Genomic DNA, 22809 nt, shown 5'->3' on the forward strand with positions numbered 1-22809 from the left:
CATGTACTTTATTAAACAGGTGAGCACATTTACATAAAACTAATCAATGTTATATAGTTCAACAATGATAAAATGTCAGAATATGATCTGTATGTTATTCTAATGTTGATCTAACTTAGCTTAATGTTACTGCTAACGTTAGTCTCATACAGACAAACTAACACATAAGTTACATTTCAACACATTCAAATGCAGTTTAGTGTGATAGTGTAATGTTAGACCAAGTGAAACAGCGCTGCGTTACCTCACAAGTTTAATTTGTCTAATAAACTGATCTGTGAGTAGTGATTCTGCGTGTAGTTCGGTAGAATGAAATGTCCATATTCCTTTTATATCCGCGGGACTCGCGTCGCGTTTGGAGCGGTTTGGAGCTGAGAGCTGTCTCTTAGCAATCCCGAACTGCTTCATATCATAGTCATGACAAAAACATCAATGTATTCAGTCATCCATAAACATTATTAGATCGGTCGGCTTGACGTTGACGACAAGATCCATAATTCTTAGCAAATGTTGCGTCATCAAACTACGCCTTTGTTATTGTAAATAGGTTAGCGACCCCTAGTGGAGAAAAAATCCCATACAGTACGTTTAATGAAAGTCTTACGGGTTTGGAACGACACGAGGATGAGTAATTGATGGCATTTTTAAAAATATATTTGGGTGAACTATTCCTTCAAAATAAAAAATAAAATAAAAATAAAAAACATTAAAAATCAAGCTATTACTTTGACCCCCTTAACAAGTAATTTTCAGGATACCCACAGCCTTGAAAAAAACTTGATAAATGGGGGAAACCTGGAACGCTCATGGACTTTTTTTGTTTCTCGAAAGAATATCATCCATAAATAATGAAGTCATGTGCTCAACTCAGTACTGTCTGTTGGTCCAATGTCAGGTATTTTACCTGGAACAAGCAAGCAAACACCTCCAGGGTTTTGCCTGTGGTTCAACACAGTGGAACCACAGGCAAACACTGTGGAAACATTCACACTCACATTGAGTTTAATTGAACAAGGCAACCTAATTAAACTATTGTTAGTGTGGCTGTTAACATAAAGTGGCTTAAATTCACAAAAGAAAACCAAATACTGTGGTCCCTCATGTCCACACAAATCCTCTTCAGAGAAGCAGTGTTATGAAATCTTTATAATGTAGCTGGTGCAAGAGAATAGATGGTAATAATAATAATAATAATGATCATCATCTCATATATTAGCCCTCTCATGCACCTCAATAATGTGGTGAATATTCTTATGTTCTTATATTTCCTGTGTATGATTTTAAAATGTATTGCGTATGTGTTACATTTAAATCAGTGAACCAGGCCTTGAACAATGACAACTGAAAGGAATTTCAATATGACTTAAATTGCAACCTTGAGTCTATCTGAATATAGTTTGCACATAAATGGTTTCTTACTGTGTAACTGTGTTTTCATACCATAACTGAGTGCGTACTGTACAACAAAATACTGATACCTAGCTCATTGTATAAAGTGTTTTCTCTAGCTTTAATGTCAAAACACAAACGGTATATTAGCATTAGAATTATTAGCCATTAGTCAAATCATAGCTGTGTCAATATTCATTACAACTGCACTCTTGCTTGTGTGTTAATTTTAATGTATTTATGTGAAACTAATGGGTTAGAGTATCCACCTTATTTTTCAGGACGTTATCTAAAGTTATTTTCTTTGAAAGTGCAAGACTTCTGATTGATTAGCAGCTATGAGTAAATAACTAGAAGAATAAAGTGCAGTAAATGGTTTTCTATTTGAGCAACATAACTGTTTATGATTACGATACTAATTAACATAATATGATAACAAATACCAGTTTGCAACATGGTATAGTGTGCATAACACACTGTTTTTGTACAACTAAAATAACTAGAAGTGACAGGCAAAATGTCTTTTTGACTGACATCGAAAGCCTTGCTCTTTCAAGATAAAACCGCCCGCTCTTATGCTGAAAATATGCTGGATAATGACTGCATAAAGATGGAGGGATCGCAGTGGAAATGTTGGTTGAGGATGGGAGTGTTTACATTTCTTAATTTGGAATGCTCATACCAGAACAGGTTGGCGGATCAGGCTGCCAGAAAAAACGGTTGTTGATCTCAGTACAGGTGATCTTGGTCGCCCCCTGTAGGAGGTATCCGGGATCGCACATGAACAGCACATTATCCCCTGGCTCTCTGCTGTCTCCAATGCGAGTGCCATTAGTTGGAATGCCAGGATCATTACAGGAAGTGGCAGTTGAAACTGCAGAGAAAAACAAATAAACATCCAGTCACAAAACTTAATTTAATCAATGGGTCCCCTTGACCTAATATCCAAGAGTGGTTCTCAACCTTTGTGAAAATAATTATAAATAATTCAAATAGTTAAATTCAATAATTCGAGAGGTTTCAATAACGGAACATTCATCAGGGTTTTATTTTTAGACCAATTCATTTACATGACTTTTCTAGTCATTCTTGTCATAATTACAGTGATTTTTTTTTTCAAATTCACAAATAGCAATTTCTACTCAATACAAATAAGACTGAATGACTTTTTAACATCTTATTAATTTCTCTAACATTTCCAGGTCTAAAAATCACAATTTTAAAATTCCCTCATAAATCCAAGTTTTTAAAGGCCGTGGGAAATCTGGCAAAGTAAAATGACAGTTGCTGAGCACTGCAAAAAATGCTTTTCTTACTTAGTACTTTTGCCTTGTTTCCAGTCCAAATTATCAAACAAATTCTTAAATCAAAATGCATTTACTAAAGTAGTAAAATGCCATAAGATATTATGTCTTGTTTTCTGGGGAAATAAATCAAAATTAAGTGAGTTTTTGCTTAAAACAAGCAAAATTATCGGTCCATGGGGTAAGAAAAATAATCTTGTTTCTGTTTGAATTAAGATTATTTTTCTTACCCCATGGACAGATAATTTTGCTTGTTTTAAGCAAAAACTCAATTATTTTTTATTAATTCCCCCGGAAAACAAGAAATAATATCTTATCCTATTTTACTTATCTAGTAAATGCATCTTGATTTAAGAATTTTTAGATATTTGGACTGGAAACCAGACAAAAATACTAAGTAAGAAAAGCTTTTTGCAGTGAGGGAATTAATTAATTAAATAAGCAATAAAGTAGAATGTCAGTTTACATTTTGAATGTTAAACTTTAGCTTATTTTAATGCTCATTTGTCTCATTTTAATTTATCTTATGGCCTCTTTGAAAGTTTGCTTGGCTGAGAACCACTGTACTAGACAGAAAGTCTGGAGTTCATAACCATTTAAGTCATCTACTGGATTGTGGTGCTGACCTACCAGCCATTATGAATATCTAATAACTGCTGTAAACTTACATCTTCCAAGCACCCAAATGACAGCTCAAGTCTGCATTCTTCTACACACACTAATTTATTTATCTAGGCACCTGCATCTTTGTGGTACTCTCTTAAAGATGCTTTAACCCAAAAGGGCTGTTTTGAAAGTAAAATGTGAGGCTGCGGAACTGAAATAACATGTCGTTAATGCATAATGGCATATTATTTCTTTTTACTCTCTATGTAAAACCTTTAATGTTGTTATTTTTTGGGGTCTCGAAGGTATCATGCAAGAAATCAGGATTCTCTGGTTGGAGTTGATGGCTGATGGAGGTGGACGGGAATGGTTTCCCTGGTTACAGGCTGACAGCAGACAGAAGCACATAAACCTTGGCTTAACGGGCTTCATTTATTGTCAGTGGAGAGGTTGTGTCTGCTGGGCCGTGCTGCAGGGTGGGTGCTGTCGGAGGCATTAGGAGAAGCTCTAAGATGGTGCTTCTCAGCTGTCATTCTGGAGCTCAAGCACTGTCTCCCACTAAGGTTTTTATCAAAACTTGTATGAGTTTCAGGATGGTGCTGGATGGAAACACCAAGACACAAATGCAATTTCCCAAAAAAATAAAAACAACTTATTTGCCCGCTTCAAAGTGCTGTATGTATTCATCCAAGCCTTGAACCAAATCAAGTAACACAATAATGAATTTGATTCAATGCACGAGAGCAAAACAAACAAAACAATTATGCACTTCATATATTTTGTGAGAAATTTAACTATTCCCCCCTTTAGAGCATGTACAGGCACTGTGAATTCCCGTAATCAAGTATTCCACGCTGATCGCTGGTGAATACTGTATGTGGAGCTGTGAAGTGGAATGAGAGTGAATGGAGTCCAAGTAAAACACATACCCGAGAACTGCAGAGCGAAACCTTGCTTGCTGGTGAAGAAGTCGGTTGTAAACTGCAGACTGACAGAGTTAAATGTGCTATGGAGGTCTGGAGGAAGTGTAGAGCCACTCAGCTCTCTAAGGAGAACACCTCCGTCCTGAGGCCCATCCCAGATGCGCAAAACATCATGCACCTCTTCAGTGTGGAAGACCAGGAAATGCAGCCTGTGGAGTTACACATACAAACATAACATTAGACAGTCATTCTGGAAGGGAGTCGGAAGGGAGGGAGAAAAGGAGAGCAATCATATCTATACGTAATTGTAATTGGAATCACATCGTAATTGGAATCACATCGTTAATTTGTACATTTTCACAAGTTTTCACTAGTTATATAATAATAATTTGTTCTAAGAGAGATATGGGTAATTTCGAGTTGCCAGACAGGAAATTAGCACTTGGATAGTACTTAATATTAAAAGGATATAAAAGGGAGAGAGACAGAGAGAAGATAAAGAGAAAAATAAGACTCAAAAATAAGTGAAAATTAGTCAACTGACACCTGCAAAATTTCATTAATGGGCAGTTCATAAAAAGAAGAATATTAAAGAATGAGAGAAAATAGTAGTCATTAACCTTTAAGAAACAGCAATTAAATAAGGACTTTCAAAGTGATTCATGAATGAGACATGCCACTTCCAATCTGAGGGAAATGTACTTGTTTTCTGCAACCTAAATGCCAGAACCAGATTACTTTACTAATGCATGAGGTACTGAATACATAACTAACAAAGTGTTCTGTACAGATAATTATAACAGATTGTCTCTACAGAAATGGCTCTGTACGTTGTTGCTGCAAGTACTGCAATAAGGGGACATTAGGAAAACGCCTCTTGAGAACAGTCTACTGCATTATGATATACACTAAGGACAAACTGATCAACACTGCTAGAGAAATGTGAAAACCAAAAGCAAAAATCCAAATGACAAAATGGTAAAAGGGACAAAAAGCACATCATCAAAAAAGGGCAATACACTGCAAAAATGCTGAACAAAATCGAATAAACATCTTCAAAAATTAAAATGGACAGGATTTCTAAAGAAATTAACGCAATGTTTTTTTTTGTTTTTTTTGGACCTTATTGAATTAAATTCAAGTTGGTTATTCAAAAACCCAACGTTTCAGAGGTCACTTTTCTCACACTGATCTTTAAAAATGGAAATACAGTACATTTGTCCCAAATAATTTCTTAGACATTTGTGTGCAGAGCAAGCTGGGGAACCTTCGGTAACACTTTTTTTTTTCAATAGTCCACTTTAAACATTCTAGTAACAACAAGTAACTTTGCAACAACATGTCAACTAACTCTCATTAGAGTATTAGTAGACTGTCTGCTTAATATCTGCAAACTCTTTGTTTTGATACTCCCTCAACAGACATTCTATAAGACTATAAGTAACTTTGCAACTACATGTCAACTTATTTTTACTATCCCTAAACCCTTATTCTATAACCCAAATCAAACAGTCAACTAAAACCCTAATGAGAGACAGCTGACATGTAGTTGCAAAGTTACTTGTAGTTAGTAGAATGTCTAAAGTGACTATCGAAATAAAGTGCAGCTGAACCTTCCTTGTCCTGTGATATATTCTAGGCATAAATGTCCTTTTAAATTATGAGTTGAGTAGAGCTCAAAATTGTTTTTATTTTTTTTACCACATTAATAAAACCACCTTGACAAAGAAATGGGAATACATACAATAATATAATATGAATATACAGTACCGACCTTAAGTATGCTTTAAAGAAGACTATCAAGGTAAAAGTCCCCCCAAAAAAACATCCAGGTTTAAGAAAAATAATCTTTCTGTAGAACAATACAGACATTTAAAACAAAACTTAAGATAAATAAGTTCATATACCTGTAAACTAATCACAGTGTAACTGGAACGATTTGTAAGAGTTAAATCATCAACAGTTAGCAATTTGAATGGAAATTATGCAAATTATATCAGGAGCCTGCTTTTAAGAAACTCAAGTAAAAGCCCTTAACCAAGGAGGCGGCGGAGAACTTTGTCACACATACACAAAAGCTCATTAACACAGACCATGCTGCATTAACAGAAAAAAACAACAACAACAACAAAAACAAGAAGATACATTGGGTTGAGTACAGCGATTACTGCAGTGCTTAGTGAGTAAGAAAAAGAGATCATGTGTAAAAGCTGACCTTATCAGTCATGGTTCACAGGCCTTTTACACATGGATGACTTCAGGGGCGGCATACAAAGTATTGATGTCTCAAAAGCCAAGTTAGATACTTATTTCTAGAAAACAAACATGCACCCCATGACTTCAGTTATGTCCATCTGCATTAGAAACCAAAAGACTGTCTGCTTACTGAAAACAAAAGGGGTTTTATTGAATATACAGTCCTCCCATTTACAAATGACTGCTGTGGGGATGTAAATAACGATTTCAATAGAGTGTTGTAGGCCATACATGTGTAGTATTTCCACTATATTATTGCCATGACAGCGCATGCATAGTGCATACCAGTAGCAAGAACGCTTTGGCTTACTGTAATTCATGAAAGTGAATTAGCAGAGCTTCCCCAGGTTTCCACCTCTCTATGTATGTGCGTTTCTCCACCCATAAAGATGTGAGTGGGAAGTATTTCTAAATCCCAGTTTCAATTTAATATTGTGTGGGTTTTAGAATTCAACAAATCCGTCTATTCAGTATGAAAGACACACATAAACACACAATATACAGCAACTGTGCGAACTACAGGTATTTCACTCTGCACACAGTCTGGGTGTGAAATGAAAGAGATCAACAGTTATTTATAGCTGTGTATACAATAAAGAAAGGCCCTGCATCTAAGTGCAAAGCCCCGTTCACACTTACACCGACAAAGCAGCGGCAACTCATTCATTTTCAATGAGTCAGTAATTTCCACTGACAAGAGTGGCAGGATTCAGTGGTGAGACAATGTGGTAAAGTTTGTCTGAGTAAAGTCTATGCAAATTAGAATATATAGGGTGGATTCAGATTGATTGGGACACCAGTCATCTCAATGGTAAAAATTGTCCCAATCAACCAGAATTCAATACACACACACACACACACACACACACATCCATTCATTGTATTCATTGTTAAACTAGTGACCAACAAGTACAGACACGCTGTGACCTCCAGCGATAACATCACAGTCAGAGTTAAGAGAGAGAAAGACAGGAGGAGACAACAGCGAGACAGGCAGACAGATAAAGAAAGCAAAACATTATTCAATCCAGAAGTTCTAAATGAGATTAATCAGCCTACAGCCAGAGTGCTTTTACAAATCTGATAAAGAACCAAATTATTCTATCCCCCTCCACCCATTTGGCAACCCCAAGGTTTACCACACACACATTGTTGCTTTCTGTGAGGAAACGAGCACTTCAGAAACCTCCTCGGACTCCAACATCCATCGCATCACTGCCGACAGGACAGATCTGTGTCATGCTAAAGCGCTAATCTATGCGAGTGGCGGCTGGTTTCTCAAGGGGAAGCAGCCGCACAATGATGCACCTATTCTGTTACTGACAGCCAACTTCCTCTTTGCCTGCAAGATGGTACAGTAGGTGTTATGTGCAGTTGATGGAACCAGCTGTATTTTAGATGCTGGTATTCTGGTGTCGCCAACAAGCTTCACCAGGAGTTCCTATGATAATGAGCTAATCTAGCACCAAATCAACACTAACCAACATAAACCAGCATGAAGTGTCACATCTTTCAAAATATTTTTTTGTTATATTCTCATTGTCACCTTTTTATATTCTCCAAAAAAAAAAGAAAAAAAGAAAGAAAAAAAAAACACTGTTGATGTGATGGACACACTGTGTTCACACCGGACGCAACTGCTGATGCATGCCGAGCTGAAACAGCTAGAAGCTGTCTACACTGAACGCGACAAACCGACCGTTGCAAATCCATTTGTCCTTCCTATGAGAAGTATAGCAAGTGCATGGAGTGCGCCATAAATAGAACGAGGCATCAGTTTACTGTCAGGGATTTGTTGTGTTGCACAATATTGTCTTTTGGCGCATCGCGCCACTCATGTCTAATGTAGACACAGTGTACATTAAATTGTTGGAATATATATATACAGTGCAATGCATAAGTGAATACACCCATGCTAAAGTTGACTAAAAAGAGGAATAAAAAATCATATTTTGGAAATTGAACTTAATGCCTTAATTAAAAAAATTAGGAAAAATCCAACCTTTAAGGACACCAATTTTCTTTGTGAATGAATAATGTATCGTAAATAAATAAATGTTCTTCCTTAAAATACATGGTGCATAAGTGAGTACACCCCTATGTTAAATTCCCATAGAGGCAGGCAGATTTTTATTTTTAAGTATTAAAAAAAAAAAAAACTTAGGATACTATGCATCCTGATAAAGTTCCCTTGGCCTTTGGAATTAAAATAGCCCCGCATCATCACATAGCCTTCACCATACCTAGAGATTGGCATGGGGTACTTTCCATAAGATCATCTCTCAATGCAAATCAAACTAGCTTTTAGGCTAACTGAAATAAAACCATGCCAATCTCTAGGTATGGTGAAAGCTATGTGATGATGTGGGGCTATTTTAATTCCAAAGGCCAAGGGAACTTTATCAGGATGCATAGTATCCTAAAAAAAAAAAAAAAAATACTTAAAAATAAAAATCTGCCTGCCTCTATGGGAATTTAACATAGGGGTGTACTCACTTATGCACCATGTATTTTAAGGAAGAACATTTATTTATTTACGATACATTATTCATTCACAAAGAAAATTGGTGTCCTTAAAGGTTGGATTATTCCTAATTTTTTAAATTAAGGCATTAAGTTCAATTTCCAAAATATGATTTTTTATTCCTCTTTTTAGTCAACTTTAGCAAGGGTGTATTCACTTATGCATTGCACTGTATATATATAAATCTGGCAACTGAACATAAATATTAAATTGTTGGAACTATGGAAATACATTTGAAGTACTAAAATAAAAACTGAAATTAAAAATACAGCTAAATATAAATACCGGTATATATAAAATATATGAACATTACAGTAGCATAATTACTAAAACGAATACAAAATATACATGAAAATATACAAATAAAAACTCTTATTGATATTAATAAATACTATATTAGTACTCTATCTCTATCCTGCTCTAAAAAGACCAACATGCTGGTGAAAATTTTTGATGGTTCGTTTTTGATGGTCATGAAGTTGATTAGCTAAGAATGGAAGATCAGTGCAGTTTGAACTTTGCTCTTTTGCTCTTCAGAATTATTTCTTCTTCACATACTCTTTCATCATCTTTAATTTTCACATATTCTGTGCTGATTCAGGCTGCTTTATGATGGTTAAACCAGACTGAACCAGTATGAAAATTGATAGTGGTCAAAATTGATCTGTTTAGAGGCTTTTCAGAGCCAGGTTAAACAATCTGAAACCAGTTGCAATAAACTTTTACTGTTTTAATGTTTTAACTGTTTTTGTTAACACATTGAATACTTTTACATTTTTGAGACATTTTCCAAAATACTTGTTTTTGCATTCAACAGCAAAAAAAGAATGTCATACAGGTTTTGAAATGACATGATGGTGCGGAAATTATGACGGAATTTCCATATTGGGATAAACTATCCTTTTAAGTTAAGAAAGTAAAATACAGTTTTTCTAAACTTAAGGGGTTTCTTTGAACTTGGCTCTGGTCGTGATGCTAGGCTAATTAACCTCAGTTCCAGGCACTGATATTGAGAGGAGAACGAGGGTCTTGCCTGAACAAACATCATACTGGTACAGCTATTCCATACGCAGCTATCGTTAACTAATCCTCATGTTCCTTTTTTATTTATTGAAATGCGTTTTACTCTTTCGTCTATCCTTTCCTGTTTCTCTCTCTATTGCTCTACAACTCTTTCATGTAATCCTCGCTGATGGGATGGCGGTTGGTAGGGTTGTGGGGAGCGTTGGCAGGAGAGTGGGTGGTTACAGTCTGTCAGATTTGCATGTTAAACACAAAGGAGAAGTGGAGGGAGATGAAAGACTAAACCCAACAAGGTTTGATTTGTTCCCCTAAAGCCACGCAAAATGTAGAGGTCATCTGCATCTCAAGAGATGGAAAAATACTTTTGATCTCAACAGAGGTCATCCAAAACCTGATTTACCCACTCTATTCTTTTCCAAAAGCATCTACTTACTTAAAAACAAGCACAAGACTGAGCCAGGACTCCTGTCCTTCCAAATTAAACAACTAAAACCACCATTTTGAAGTGGATAACAAGAGGTAAGCAAAGTGTTGCACGCATCTTTAAGAAACAAAGTGCTTCAATTCGATTTCAAAGGAAGTGCCAAAGAGAGGAGAGGAAGAAAGGTGAATGGAGAGAAGAGCTGTGTCATATGAATACCAAACAGTGCCGCTACCCCGGGAGTCTCGCCGCGTTCCTGCTGCAATGACTTGGCAGACAGGGAGCGACGTGTGCTTTGTGAATGCATGTCTGTGGATGCATTTATTTGTTTATTCACTTAACCAGGCAAGTCACTTGAGAACAAAATCTACATGGATGATATAGCAAGGACGGTGTTAATTATCCTGATAGGCACACGAATAGCGAATAAATAATAAAATAATGAAAAGAGAATTTGAAAACATACACAACATTAAAAAAAAAGAAGAAACAAAAGATATTAACATAAATAAGACAGTAATCTGTGAAAGCATGAGATGAATATCTAATGATTGGTAAGAACGTGAGAAGCATTTGCATGTGTTTGTGAAAATGTCAATTATACTTGAAAGCTGCGTGAGAAATTTATAGTTTCATGAAAAGCCTTCCAGTCACTTTTTGAATATTAAGCAACCAGTGAAGGATCTGGTGTGCCTAGAGAAAAATCAAGTGAACAATGTAGCATTTTTGTAAATAATGTGTGGACAGTATTTAGAGATGGAGTAAATATTGTGTACAAAGATGTCCTGTCTAAGGTGGACAGATTTGCATTGAATTTGCATTTGCATCCTGAAGAAAATACCTGTGCTTACTAGACAGTAAAGGTGGTTAGGTATGTATGAATCAAGACAAATAAAATTATTGTAGATGACATAATCAAATTAAATATATTACATACATAATTAACACACACACATATACATATATACATATCCATATCCATATATATATATATATATATATACATATGCACAAATGTGTGAATTGTTTGCATAATCGTAGATAATTTCTTTTTTCCACTAGGAATTACACTGTTAAACACAATTATTTTAAAAACAAGTTAAATAATGTAGAATGATGGCTTCAATTAAAGCATTGATTACCTCACAGTTGGTCTGTTTTGAACGGTTTACAAGTTAATAAAAAATAAATCAAATCAGTCAATTTCCTTATGTTATGTTGTGCTATGCTGTTAGATATGGAATTTTTATTTCCAGAACCGGATTGTTGCCCTCTATTACAAATGATGCCATCCCTTGCGGTTAGATCATTGTAAGTCAACAGGAGATTCTGAAGAAGAAAACAAAATGATGTCAGAATATCAATACAATGCTGCGTTGCAATCACTACAATGATGGTGCTCATCTCTCATTGCAGCAGAGTATAGAACATCAAGCCGCTCAAGGGCACCTTTATGCACATATCTGTGCAGGACATCTCCATTATCCCAGATGGGTACGACTGCAATTTGGATGGAAGCTATTTGATTGAAGGAGAGGACGAGTTTTGATTGTGGTTAAAAAAACAAACAACAACAACTAAAATACTATTATTTGAATTTAAAGAAAGGGGGGAAATGCCAGATTCAATCCCAGACCATGACCTGTTTGTCTAAGAGCCAGGCTGACCATTTTAATGAACTGAAATGTGCAATCCAGAGCAATGAACGTCTGGGAGAAGACGGTTTCAAAAGGTCTCAAAGTCAAGGCCACAAGATCAAGACTCAAACTCTGCTAGCGTCCCCATAATGATTCAACTCTATCTTCAAAACCAGAAACACATTCTTGGACAAAAATAAAATAAAAAAAAATCATCAGAGATGCCATGCTTATTGGCTAGCTTCACCAGTTAACTTCTGCTGATGAATAGTATGGCTATGCTAGACCTGCTAGATCAGCACCAAACCAGCAAAAAACCAGCACAAAACAGCCTAGAAATTCTTATGCGTTTGTTTGTCTGGTAATAAACAAATAAATAAATACATAATGTAATTACGTAACACAAACAATTTATTTAAAAATACACCAAAAAAATAAAATAAAAACCCTTCATTTAGAGTAGAATATGGAGGGCAGAAGTAGCTGATGCATTAATGATTAGTTATCTTGATCTGCAGTGTAGGCAGACTGGATAGGTGTGTAAGAAGCAGTTCTCAGTCTGATTCAGCAAATGTGAGGCCACCTTAAAAACAAATGCACAGCACTTTCTACCCACAATGCACGGTCTCCTCCCTTTACCGCTGTCAGCCATCCCCACTGCAAAGTGCTCCCATGAGAACACCGGCAGAAGAACCATCCGGGTGTTTATCATCAGATTATTCTTGGTGCGCGTGAGCACATTTCCTCCATTTAGCAAAGTATTGGATTTTGGGGTACATTAACCTTTTAGAAAAATTGTGAGTTTCAAACTTTGACAGTTTGTATATTGAGAGTAATGACCAAGCAGACATTGCAAGTGAGACGGCACAATTTCACAGCTCATTAAAAATTAGCCTCATTAATTGATTGATCAACTCTAGACTCTTCGGGGGTCTTTCTCTCCCCTGTGCCTGTACAACCTTGCTGATAAAAAAAAAGCAACAGATCAGATCATTTATGCATAGGCTTTCTAGGCACTTGCATATGCTCGCATGTCCGGGGGGGCAATTACAATGTGGAGAATTTTTTATTTTTTATTCATTATTATTATTATTATTTCACTCTAAAATTCCTGCTTTGTAAGACAATTACTTTAGAAATTAATACAATTTATAATATTGCTGCTGTCAGGATGAAGCATGTCTCTTCACATTTTGTCATTTTTATCTTTTTTTCCATAAAGCATTACTATTGGTCACTCTTTACATCTGTCTGTGGGTTTTGCAAATATTTAACCAATGAAAAGTATTGAAAAGAGCTTGTGACTAAACCTCGTAACTCCAATGGATCCTCAAACTGTCCACCCTGCCTCTATTGTGAATTAAGTGCCATAAACAATTGGCCTAACAACCCTGGTTTGGACTGTCTCTGCATGTTTGCAAGGGTAAATAAAGAACTGGTTCTTTGAACAAGTACAGCATTTTCTTTACTATATATAAAGAAAAATGTTTTATGCATTTGAGGAGCAAAGAAGAGTGTCTTTGTCTAGCATTTGCCGTCGAGTCATAGCCAATACTGTCCTTAAGGCCTGTGCGTTGCACTTCATCTTTAATAAAATGAGATTTTGGCTAAATGACAGAAAAATAAATAAATAAATAAATAAACTTTATAGCCTGTAGGTTGATGAAACGATGCACTTGCTGCCTCAGATGCGGCCGTTCTAATGACAGAACAAAACACGACATTTGCTGGTCAAATACCCATCACTTGATTTAAGCTTGATTTTGGTAAACTTTTAATTAACATATATAAAGCCACAATATCAACTTTGACAACACAGGGCTTAATCATTTAAAAAAAAATTGTGTTTTTACATTTCCAGTGGGCATATTGGGGAGAGGAGAGAGATTTGTTTTGCCTATGTCACAATATGAGGTAAATCTGGCCCCGTCTATACTCCAAAAATGCTTGTCCATGCTGGTTTACTTTGGTCTGGTGCTGGTCTAGCTGATGGAACAACATAATGATGATGTTCATTAGCATCTTGGCTGGTCAAGCTGGTCGATGTTGCTGATTAAGCTACTAAAGAAGCACACAGTGATGCCAGTGGTGCTGGAGGCAGGACTATTATTCCCAGCATACACCACAGCATGAATAAATAATGCAAAAAACTGCTGTTCTGTATTATTTGCACTGGTGTTGTGGTTGTGTTTAAAGTTATGCGTCATGAGGTGTGACTGCAACCATGGCCTTAAATATGATGTTAAGCATCCCGCAAGCCAAGAAATCGACAATTTTTGTACCCTAAGCTTCTAAAACTATTATTTTTACTAACTTACATTAATTAAAAGCAGAATACCCTACTGACAAACCAACAACTTTCCCACTGAGATATTCATTTAATATCTAACATTATTGTTGCTGTGTGAGAAATATTCATTCTAAAAGTGAGACCTGCGAGTAGTGAGAAGTAGGGGTGAGGTGGCCATTCCTTTATGTACAGACTAATAATTAATTTAGATGGTCATAAATTCATTTTAGTTTGATCCATGATATATCATAACTGTAAAAACCTTTATGCCCTGCCTTTATTAAGAATGAAAATGAAAACCAAGAGAAGAGAAGAGAAGAGAAGAGAAGAGAAGAGAAGAGAAGAGAAGAGAAGAGAAGAGAAGAGAAGAGAAGAGAAGAGAAGAGAAGAGAAGAGAAGAGAAGAGAAGAGAAGAGAAGAAACTTTGACAAGATGGGATGGAAACAAGAAGAGAACAGGGCTAATTTATGACTTGAAGGCTTTAGAGGAAGAGAAAAAGAGGTTGATAAAACAGCAGAATAGGGAAGAGGGACCCCAGCTTCCGTTAATTCCTCAGATTTCTTTCGTGACTGCAGATGAGCCTTGAGCGTGACAGTACGATCCTTTGAGCTGCGACTCGAATGTTCCAAACCAGCTCTGGAACAGCAGGCTTAACCGATGTCTAATCCCACATGGATGAGGACATTTGGGGCTAGGCGGTATATCTTTCTGTGTGTATGTGTGTGTGTGAAGAGGCTGCTGAAAGTAATTATCACCTTTGCCAAACAAAGGCATCTCAGAGGTGGAGATGTGTCTGTGATGAAAGAACATTGAAATATCGCCTGCACCCCATGTGTCATGAAACCCCAAAGTGTGTCCCTCCCCGTCAGCGTCCTGCCACATCATACAACCATCCCAGTCCACCCTTACACATCCTTTTATGTCTCCACACTCAGACTTTTCCATCAGTCCCTTTGGATAAGGAAGTCCACAAGGACAGGACAGCTGAAGCTAGGTGGTATCACAGTATACACCCTGTGACAGTACAAATCTATCACCCATTATATAGAGATATATAGCACTTATACTGAGGTATATTCAATTAAAACAAAAACCGTCAAGCTGAAAAATATAGCTCACACTCCAAAGTGTGTTGGGGGTCCACTTACACTTCATTCCAAACAATTAAAATGACAAATACATGCAAACTCTGAGAGCACTCCACAAGAAATGTAAGACGTATCTAGATACTCAAAATTGATTGGGTGAATGCATGTTTTAAACAGCTTATTGTACACGTAAGTTAATTGCAGATCTAAACGAATGTGCTGCTGCAATGTAACGCACACACACACAGTGTTGGGAAGGATACTTTCAAAATGTATTTCATTACAGAATACAGAATACATGCCCCAAAATGTAATTTGTAACGTATTCCGTTACGTTACTGAATCTGAGTAACGTATTCTGAATACTTGGATTACTTCCACATTGAATTGCATTTTATAAGTGTAGGAATGCGGAATGCGGTGCGGTGATGCGGTGGTGACGCGTTCATGTAACATGTAAGGGTTGCCAATAAAGCACCTAAAAGCTGTCACAAAGAACCGGCAAAAGTAATGATTATGAATATGTCAAATAATAGCAAGGAGATATTTTAATTGTTAATTAATAAACAAGTGTTTTTTGTGTCAGTGTCGGCTGCAAAGGTGAAGTTGACGATGCTGACTCGCGATCTTCGCAGTAGTGAAATGCGCATTTCATACGGATTACATAAGCAGAGAGCAGTCTGTTTTCTTTCGTTTTGAATTGTTCTGTTTAAAAGTAGACATGTCTGTGAGGCAAGTATAACCTTACACACCAAGTTTCGGTTCATTTAGGAAACGAGCTCCAGTTCACGCGCCGGCGCCTCCGTGTCGTGATTATCTATTGTCTGCTATATTTACATATTTATTAAATCCAGGCAATTGGTTGATGAAACATTTATTAAAATTAAGATACAATTAATACAAAATGAAATTCACTTTAAAGAAAGGCTTTGTGCTTTCTGTTTGAAGTCTCTGTGAAAGTTTTAAAGCGTCTTTTAGTGCCGCTTTCAGAGCGGTTACGCCCGTAACATTGTTTTTTCTTCATAAATGCGAACACGAAAAATTTAATAAAATGAATATTTTATGTTCTGTGGAGAGCCAACCCTTCTTCATCCGGTGGGTAGTATTACTTTTGGTTTGCGCAGTGTAATTCACAGAAGTACTAAAAAATATTTTGCCACCTAAAAGTTAAAGATTTTTTGTGTCACGCATGTTTATTTCCCTCATATTAAATAGAAAACACATGTGTAGACAGATATTTTTCTAATGTCTGGACTCCTTTATTAAGGGAGTATGGATATATAAACAGACGTTTCAATATACTGGTATTAAATGCATTTTCTGAGAATTTCTATTTCAAGTTTTGACTGCAAATGTCACGTCCATAACACTGGAATTGCCCAATTTTAAAGTATTTATTTTGTGGTGTAGGTCTACGTATTTTATAATGTTAACTTCAAATAATACAAATAGTAATTTAAAGATGTGGTAGCATTGGATCTGGACGGGAAGGATAACATGGGAGTTGGAAGGGGTGTGTCGCGATTCTGCCTTCTCACACCGTGACACAGGTTTGTGAATTCGCTATTATGGTTTCATATTGCATATCGTTACAGCCCTGGTAGCTACCTGATACAACTATAAAATAGCAAGGTGACCAGTAAAACTACAGCAGACGACTAAACCTGGCTAATAAAAAATAAATAACTTAGCCTACTTTAAGATGCTTCTTCAGGTTGGAGGTGGAGTCTTGGACGCTGAAAGGAGGTTGGTTGCTGGCAAGCAGAGGTTGCACTGCACAGTTATATTTCGTTCTCCCTTCTCTTTCTTTAATGTGAAATGCTGTTTGAATTTCCAAGATAGAAACGCATTCTTGCCCTGGCTCTGTTGTTCCGGCTCCATCTCTACCTCTAGCTCCCGCTGCTCCTCTTCCGACTCCATTGTGACTGATCACGCAAACCGCGCATTTTTTCGTTTTCATATTGGGGCTTCTGGGAAATGCATGGAGTTGCCTTAATTTATTTAGGGAGTGAATAAACTTGTGAAACAGAGAAGCATCGTCATGTAATCCATTGATTTCAACAATTTAACTGTATTCTAAATACCAACTATTTAAATTGTAACTGTAACGGAACACAGTTACTCATAATTTGTATTCTGAATACGTAACGCCGGTACATGTATTCCGTTACTCCCCAACACTGCACACACACAGACAGTAGCTCGCACATCACGCGCAGATCGCACACACACAGAAACATTCAATAGCTGTTCTGTGATTTATCAATAAAATATCAAGAAACTGAAACATTATAGCATATATTTCCAAGTAACTAAAGTAGGCCTATATCACACAACATTTTTAACAGTGTTTTTGATCAAATAAATTCACCTTTGGTGAGCATAAGATACTTCTTTCAAGAACATGAAAAACCAACCTCAACGTTTGTATTGGTTGTTTATGAGTATTTATATATAACTTATATTTAATTATAATTGTATTTATATCTAATATAATAATATAATTTCTAGATTTATTCCATGAGGTAAAATTACTGTTATATAAGAGTTATATACTGATTTTGGTGATATGCCAAAGGACATATTCTGAATCTTATTGCATTGCAAATGATCTTGAATAATTGATTGCTCAAGATGAGATCAAAGAAAAGTATGTGCATACTTTACACTGGGGAACTAGGTCTGAGACTGGAAGGGACCTGATCTATTAATTATCCTGTGCCTGTGGAAGGGGATCTCTTAATAACACTTGCACAGACATACAGGAAGAGGAAAACACACACATTCTAACACCTCATTATATGACCTACGACACTCATATGTGATCATATTGTTGTACTAGATATACTTAAATGAACATCACATCACACACAAATGCACACTGTAACAGCTGTTTACTGTTGACAAACAAGCTTTTTAGAAATTATTTCTGCTGATTGCGGAACGGAGTATTGGAACATGATTTCCAACTAATACGATTTTAAATAACCCACACACTCCTTTATATGCTCAAGCTCAGGCATGTTTACTTAGCTAAAACGTTTTGGTGGTAAACACTTCTGATGTCTTCATATTGTACTAGATGTGGTTGCTAGCCAATAAAGGCAAACCTGATTGTACATGGGGTGTTATGCACCTTTTTTTGAAGGTTAATACAATCCCAGTAAGGGATCTCAAGTTTGGGCTTTTAGGGAGTGCACTATTATGAAGGTTAAAAAAAATAATTAATATCGCCCAGCCCTAGTTTCTTGCTGTCATTGTTGTAAGGTTGCTGTGAATGAAATCTCTCCGCAATGACATAGCAATTTTTTTGCATCCGGTAGAACTGCCAGACCGGTGGATGTAGTGAAGCAATTTTAGCTGGGCATAGAAAAATAGTCTCGCAAGTTTTCTGATCGGCTGAAACTATATAAAACGATTATCAGGCGATAACGATCGACACACGATTGATTGGAGCACCCTTAATACCCAGTGGCAGTTGTGACTCACTTGGTTCCCAAGGGACATGACCATAACAAAAGAAAAATATATATTTAAAATAAATGAAAATGTTTGTGGTCAGTAATTTTTTTAATTATTTTTATTCAGCAAGAATGCATTAAATTTATTAAGAGACAGTAAAGACTTACATTGATCCGACTTTTTTATTTCAAATAAATGGTGCTCTTCTGAACTTTCTATTCTTCAAAAAAAATCCTGACAAATATCATGGTTTCAACAAAAATATTAAGAAGTTTTCAACATTGATAATAAGAAGACATGTTTCTAGAGCACCAACTCAGCATATAAGAATGATTTCTGAAGGATCATGTGACACTGAACATGTCATCATGAGAATAAATTACATTTTAAATATAATAAAATAACTGTTTTACTGTAGTTTTGATCAAATGAATGCAGCCTTGGTTAACATAAGACACTTTTTTCACCAAAAAACCCCCAAACAAACAAACAAAACAACCTTTGGGACACTTTTGCCATTGAGATGACTGGGGAAACATAAATAATCTAATCCACAAAAGGCCACTTGTTGCAGCAATTTAGGGGTTAAAAGGGCTTCAGGCACTCCACTTCACATTGTCCTTAAGAACACTGTAAGAAAATTGTTTTTTTTTGTGGCAATTATTGCATGACACTGACTAAGTACAGGCTTTAAGCAGGCAACATCTGAGTATCAGACAGTATTAAATTACATGGTTATACAAAAAAGGACAGGTGGTGACCTGAATTATTAAATATGACTTGCTCGTCTCGCTTGAGCGTCTGAAGGGGTGTACCAGCGTTTGATACTCAATAACCCTTATGATATAATTACACTCGGCTCATTGCTCATTTCCAACTATTTATGAACACAAAGGATACAGGATAGAAGGAAAATTTGATTGAGCTTTCTACATCTTCAAGGCACCTTACAAAGCCTTTAGCCAGCAACACCAAATCAAATGTCAATTTTGAACCACTTTAACACAGCAAGAAAACAGTGTCTGGGAGCTCTTAAACTATCTAGATGAAGGGCGGGGAAAGTATCTGATAAACAGCCACAATTAAAGCCTCGGACAAATTAGGCAGAGCTCAGCAGCGAGATTTCATGCAAAATTACACTGGCGAAACGAGTGGCAATTAACAAGGGGGCATGTTCATTCATTAGTGCAAAAGGGGGCGATTTGCTGGGGAAGGGAAGAGGTCAGCCTGTAGGGCTGCCAAAGTGCTAATGTCCTCCTAGCTTCTCTGAGTCCTGCTGACTGTGACAGCACGATGAACAATACTGGCATGCACAGAGCCAGTGCTCAGCCTGCAAGCCAATCGGTGCTTGAGGCTAAGGTGAGAGCTGACAAATATCACCATCAAACCAATTAGACATAGTATGGCAAGTATGGTGGGATAGAAGGATGGACATATTGAGTCATTCGATGAAATGGGTGTGTTTTTCATTTTAGATTATATGCATATACATACCTCTGGGTATCACTAAAATATGGTTAATATACATGCATTAATATACTAAAACAAATTTTAGTGATAAAGTTGTATCCAGAAGTGAGGTAAATCTGACAAAACCTTCTTTTGGGGACATCCTCGTTTTGTAAAAATAAAAATAAATAAAAAGTTTTAATTGTAAAAAATCCAGAAAGTTTTCTGTCAGGGTTTGTGTGTGGGTTAGGTTTATAGTATGTATAACTAGTTGTATAGCTAGGTGTATATAAAAAAAAAAACAATAGAAGTATGAAATGTTCCCATTTAGACAACAAAAGCCCTATTCGGACGGGATTAACTTTACAAGGGCAGATGGAGTAATGTAATTTTACATTAAAATAGCAGAAGGGGGAGGGGTAACTCGATTTGCGCATCACCGTCACCCTCCTGTCATCATGTGCGCATTACGTTGCTTCCTGATATCACGTGCGCAAACACATATAACCTATATTTATATATATAAAACAGTTGTGTCCGGTCGAACGATGTATTAAATAACTTCAGATTGGTTTGTGTTGGTAAAAGGCACTTACCTAGCGCTAAAAGATGTTTTGTGCCTCTAACAAGTGCTTTCGATCTTCTTTCTGATCTGAATGGTATGTGGAAAACATGTCTAGAGCGCAACTGAATGCTGTTTCAAGCGTCTCCATACTTGAAAAACTACTTTTAAACAGGAAATGACGAAATATTTACGTACATATTTACAGAGGGTCTATTCGCACGGGATTAGTAGTACCTGAGGTCATTTTTCTGGACCTTTTTACTGAAGGTAAAAGTCGCCGTAATCTTTACTGACATTGTTCGTAATGATTACTGAGATGGCACATTCAGACAGAACTAAAATCACAGAGAAGCTCTGGTAATTATTACTTTACCCCACCTCTCCATGTTAAACTAGTCCCGTCTGAATAGGGCTTAAGTAAATCTGTGTGCATCAAATAATGGTGAACAATGAGGCTCCTTTCATGGAATGACTCAATTAAGGAAGTTCCCAGAGCTTAGGATCGTCAGCATGGGTTAATGGTTTGAAATTCAAGGTCAAAGATATTGGATGGAAGATATGATTGGAAGTTACATTTCGAGGCAGATGAACATATCAAAAGAGAAACAGTGTGATGAAGGGACAGATGGTGAGGAGGGGGGTAATGGAAGAGTAGATACCCACCCGATGGTGCTTCCAAGTGCCGCCTCAATAGTCCAGACACAGTGCAAGTTGTGCTCATAAGGCGCTGGGTAACCAGGAGAGAGAATCCGGCCCATGGGCTCATCTTTAATCGTTCCTCCACACTCGGCTGGGTGAAGAAAGAGATAAACAAAAGCACCATCCTTCAATGACAGCTCACAGCTCTGAAGCACCAAAACAGTACATATTTGACTAAATAAAAAAATAAAATAAACATTTCTCTGAAACCACTAGTGAAAATGTTTATCATTTCTCTTAATCATTTATTCAATTTATGTTTTAAATATAATATAATATAAATATCTGTTCATTTTACATGATAACATTGATTATCAGGTTTGAATTAGATACATTTTCAATGTGGACTATAAATGACTGAAGTCAATAACTGAAAAATTCAGGTCTTTGGTGTAAATGTTCTCTCAGTTAAAACCAACTAAAGCAATCTCACTTTAAAAACAAGTGGGGAAAAAAGCCTTTAAGGGAGAGGCCTTGTCCACACTAATTTGTTCACTAATCTGTTTTTCGTTTTGGCCTTCTGTCCACACCAAGTGGATCAATTTTACATTGTAGGGTGGACTGTGAAAACGGAGGTATTTGAAAATGACGACAAATTCTTAGTCATGTGATGCATATTTTACCCATAGATATCAATGGTTATACCGGCATTGTTGTTTCTGCTATTTACTTTCATAATGTTGCGAAAGAGAAATGTTCCTTTGTAGAATCTTCATATTGCATTCCTGCAAAGATGACAGAAAATGTACTCGCAATTGCTGTCCTGCGGCAAAACATGGTGACAATTGCATTTCAGACCACCCCATTTTGAGTGCAACCTGGACGCAACATTGAGTGGTGGGATATTTTGCTAATAAAATGATAGTGCCAGAAGAATAACGTAAAACCTTTGTGTCTGCTCTTTTGGTATCATCATGTGAGATTTTATGATGTTTTACGCAAACATAAGGTGATTTAAGCATTTTCAGACGTTTCAGTGAGGATGATCAACTTTTAAACAAACGCCAGGGAGCGTTTGGAAACAAAAACACAGTTTTCAAATGTATTCGGATTAATGTAGACAAGCCTAAATCCCTCGAGCAAGGATGGAACACAGTGTGCTGTAGAGCAATGCATTATCAGGTGGAGGGGCACGTATAACTTTCCACTTTAAAAGAATACATTCAGCACTGA

At 36.6% G+C, this 22809-nt stretch overlaps 1 protein-coding gene across 1 annotated transcript in view; it reads right to left on the reverse strand.

Moving 5' to 3' along the window:
- Positions 1-22809, reverse strand: part of csmd2 (CUB and Sushi multiple domains 2) — a 313713-nt gene that overhangs the window by 81247 nt on the left and 209657 nt on the right. Inside the window, exons 25-27 of the mRNA XM_084130492.1 lie at positions 21601-21727; positions 4229-4431; positions 2072-2263 (exon numbers count right to left, since the gene is read on the reverse strand). Of these exons, the coding sequence (XP_083986618.1) occupies positions 2072-2263; positions 4229-4431; positions 21601-21727 (522 nt within the window). The remainder of the gene's footprint in view (positions 1-2071; positions 2264-4228; positions 4432-21600; positions 21728-22809) is intronic.

Source organism: Abramis brama (assembly GCF_963993115.1).
Source record: "Abramis brama genome assembly, chromosome: 12".
In the NCBI taxonomy this organism is placed as follows: Eukaryota; Metazoa; Chordata; class Actinopteri; order Cypriniformes; family Leuciscidae; genus Abramis; species Abramis brama.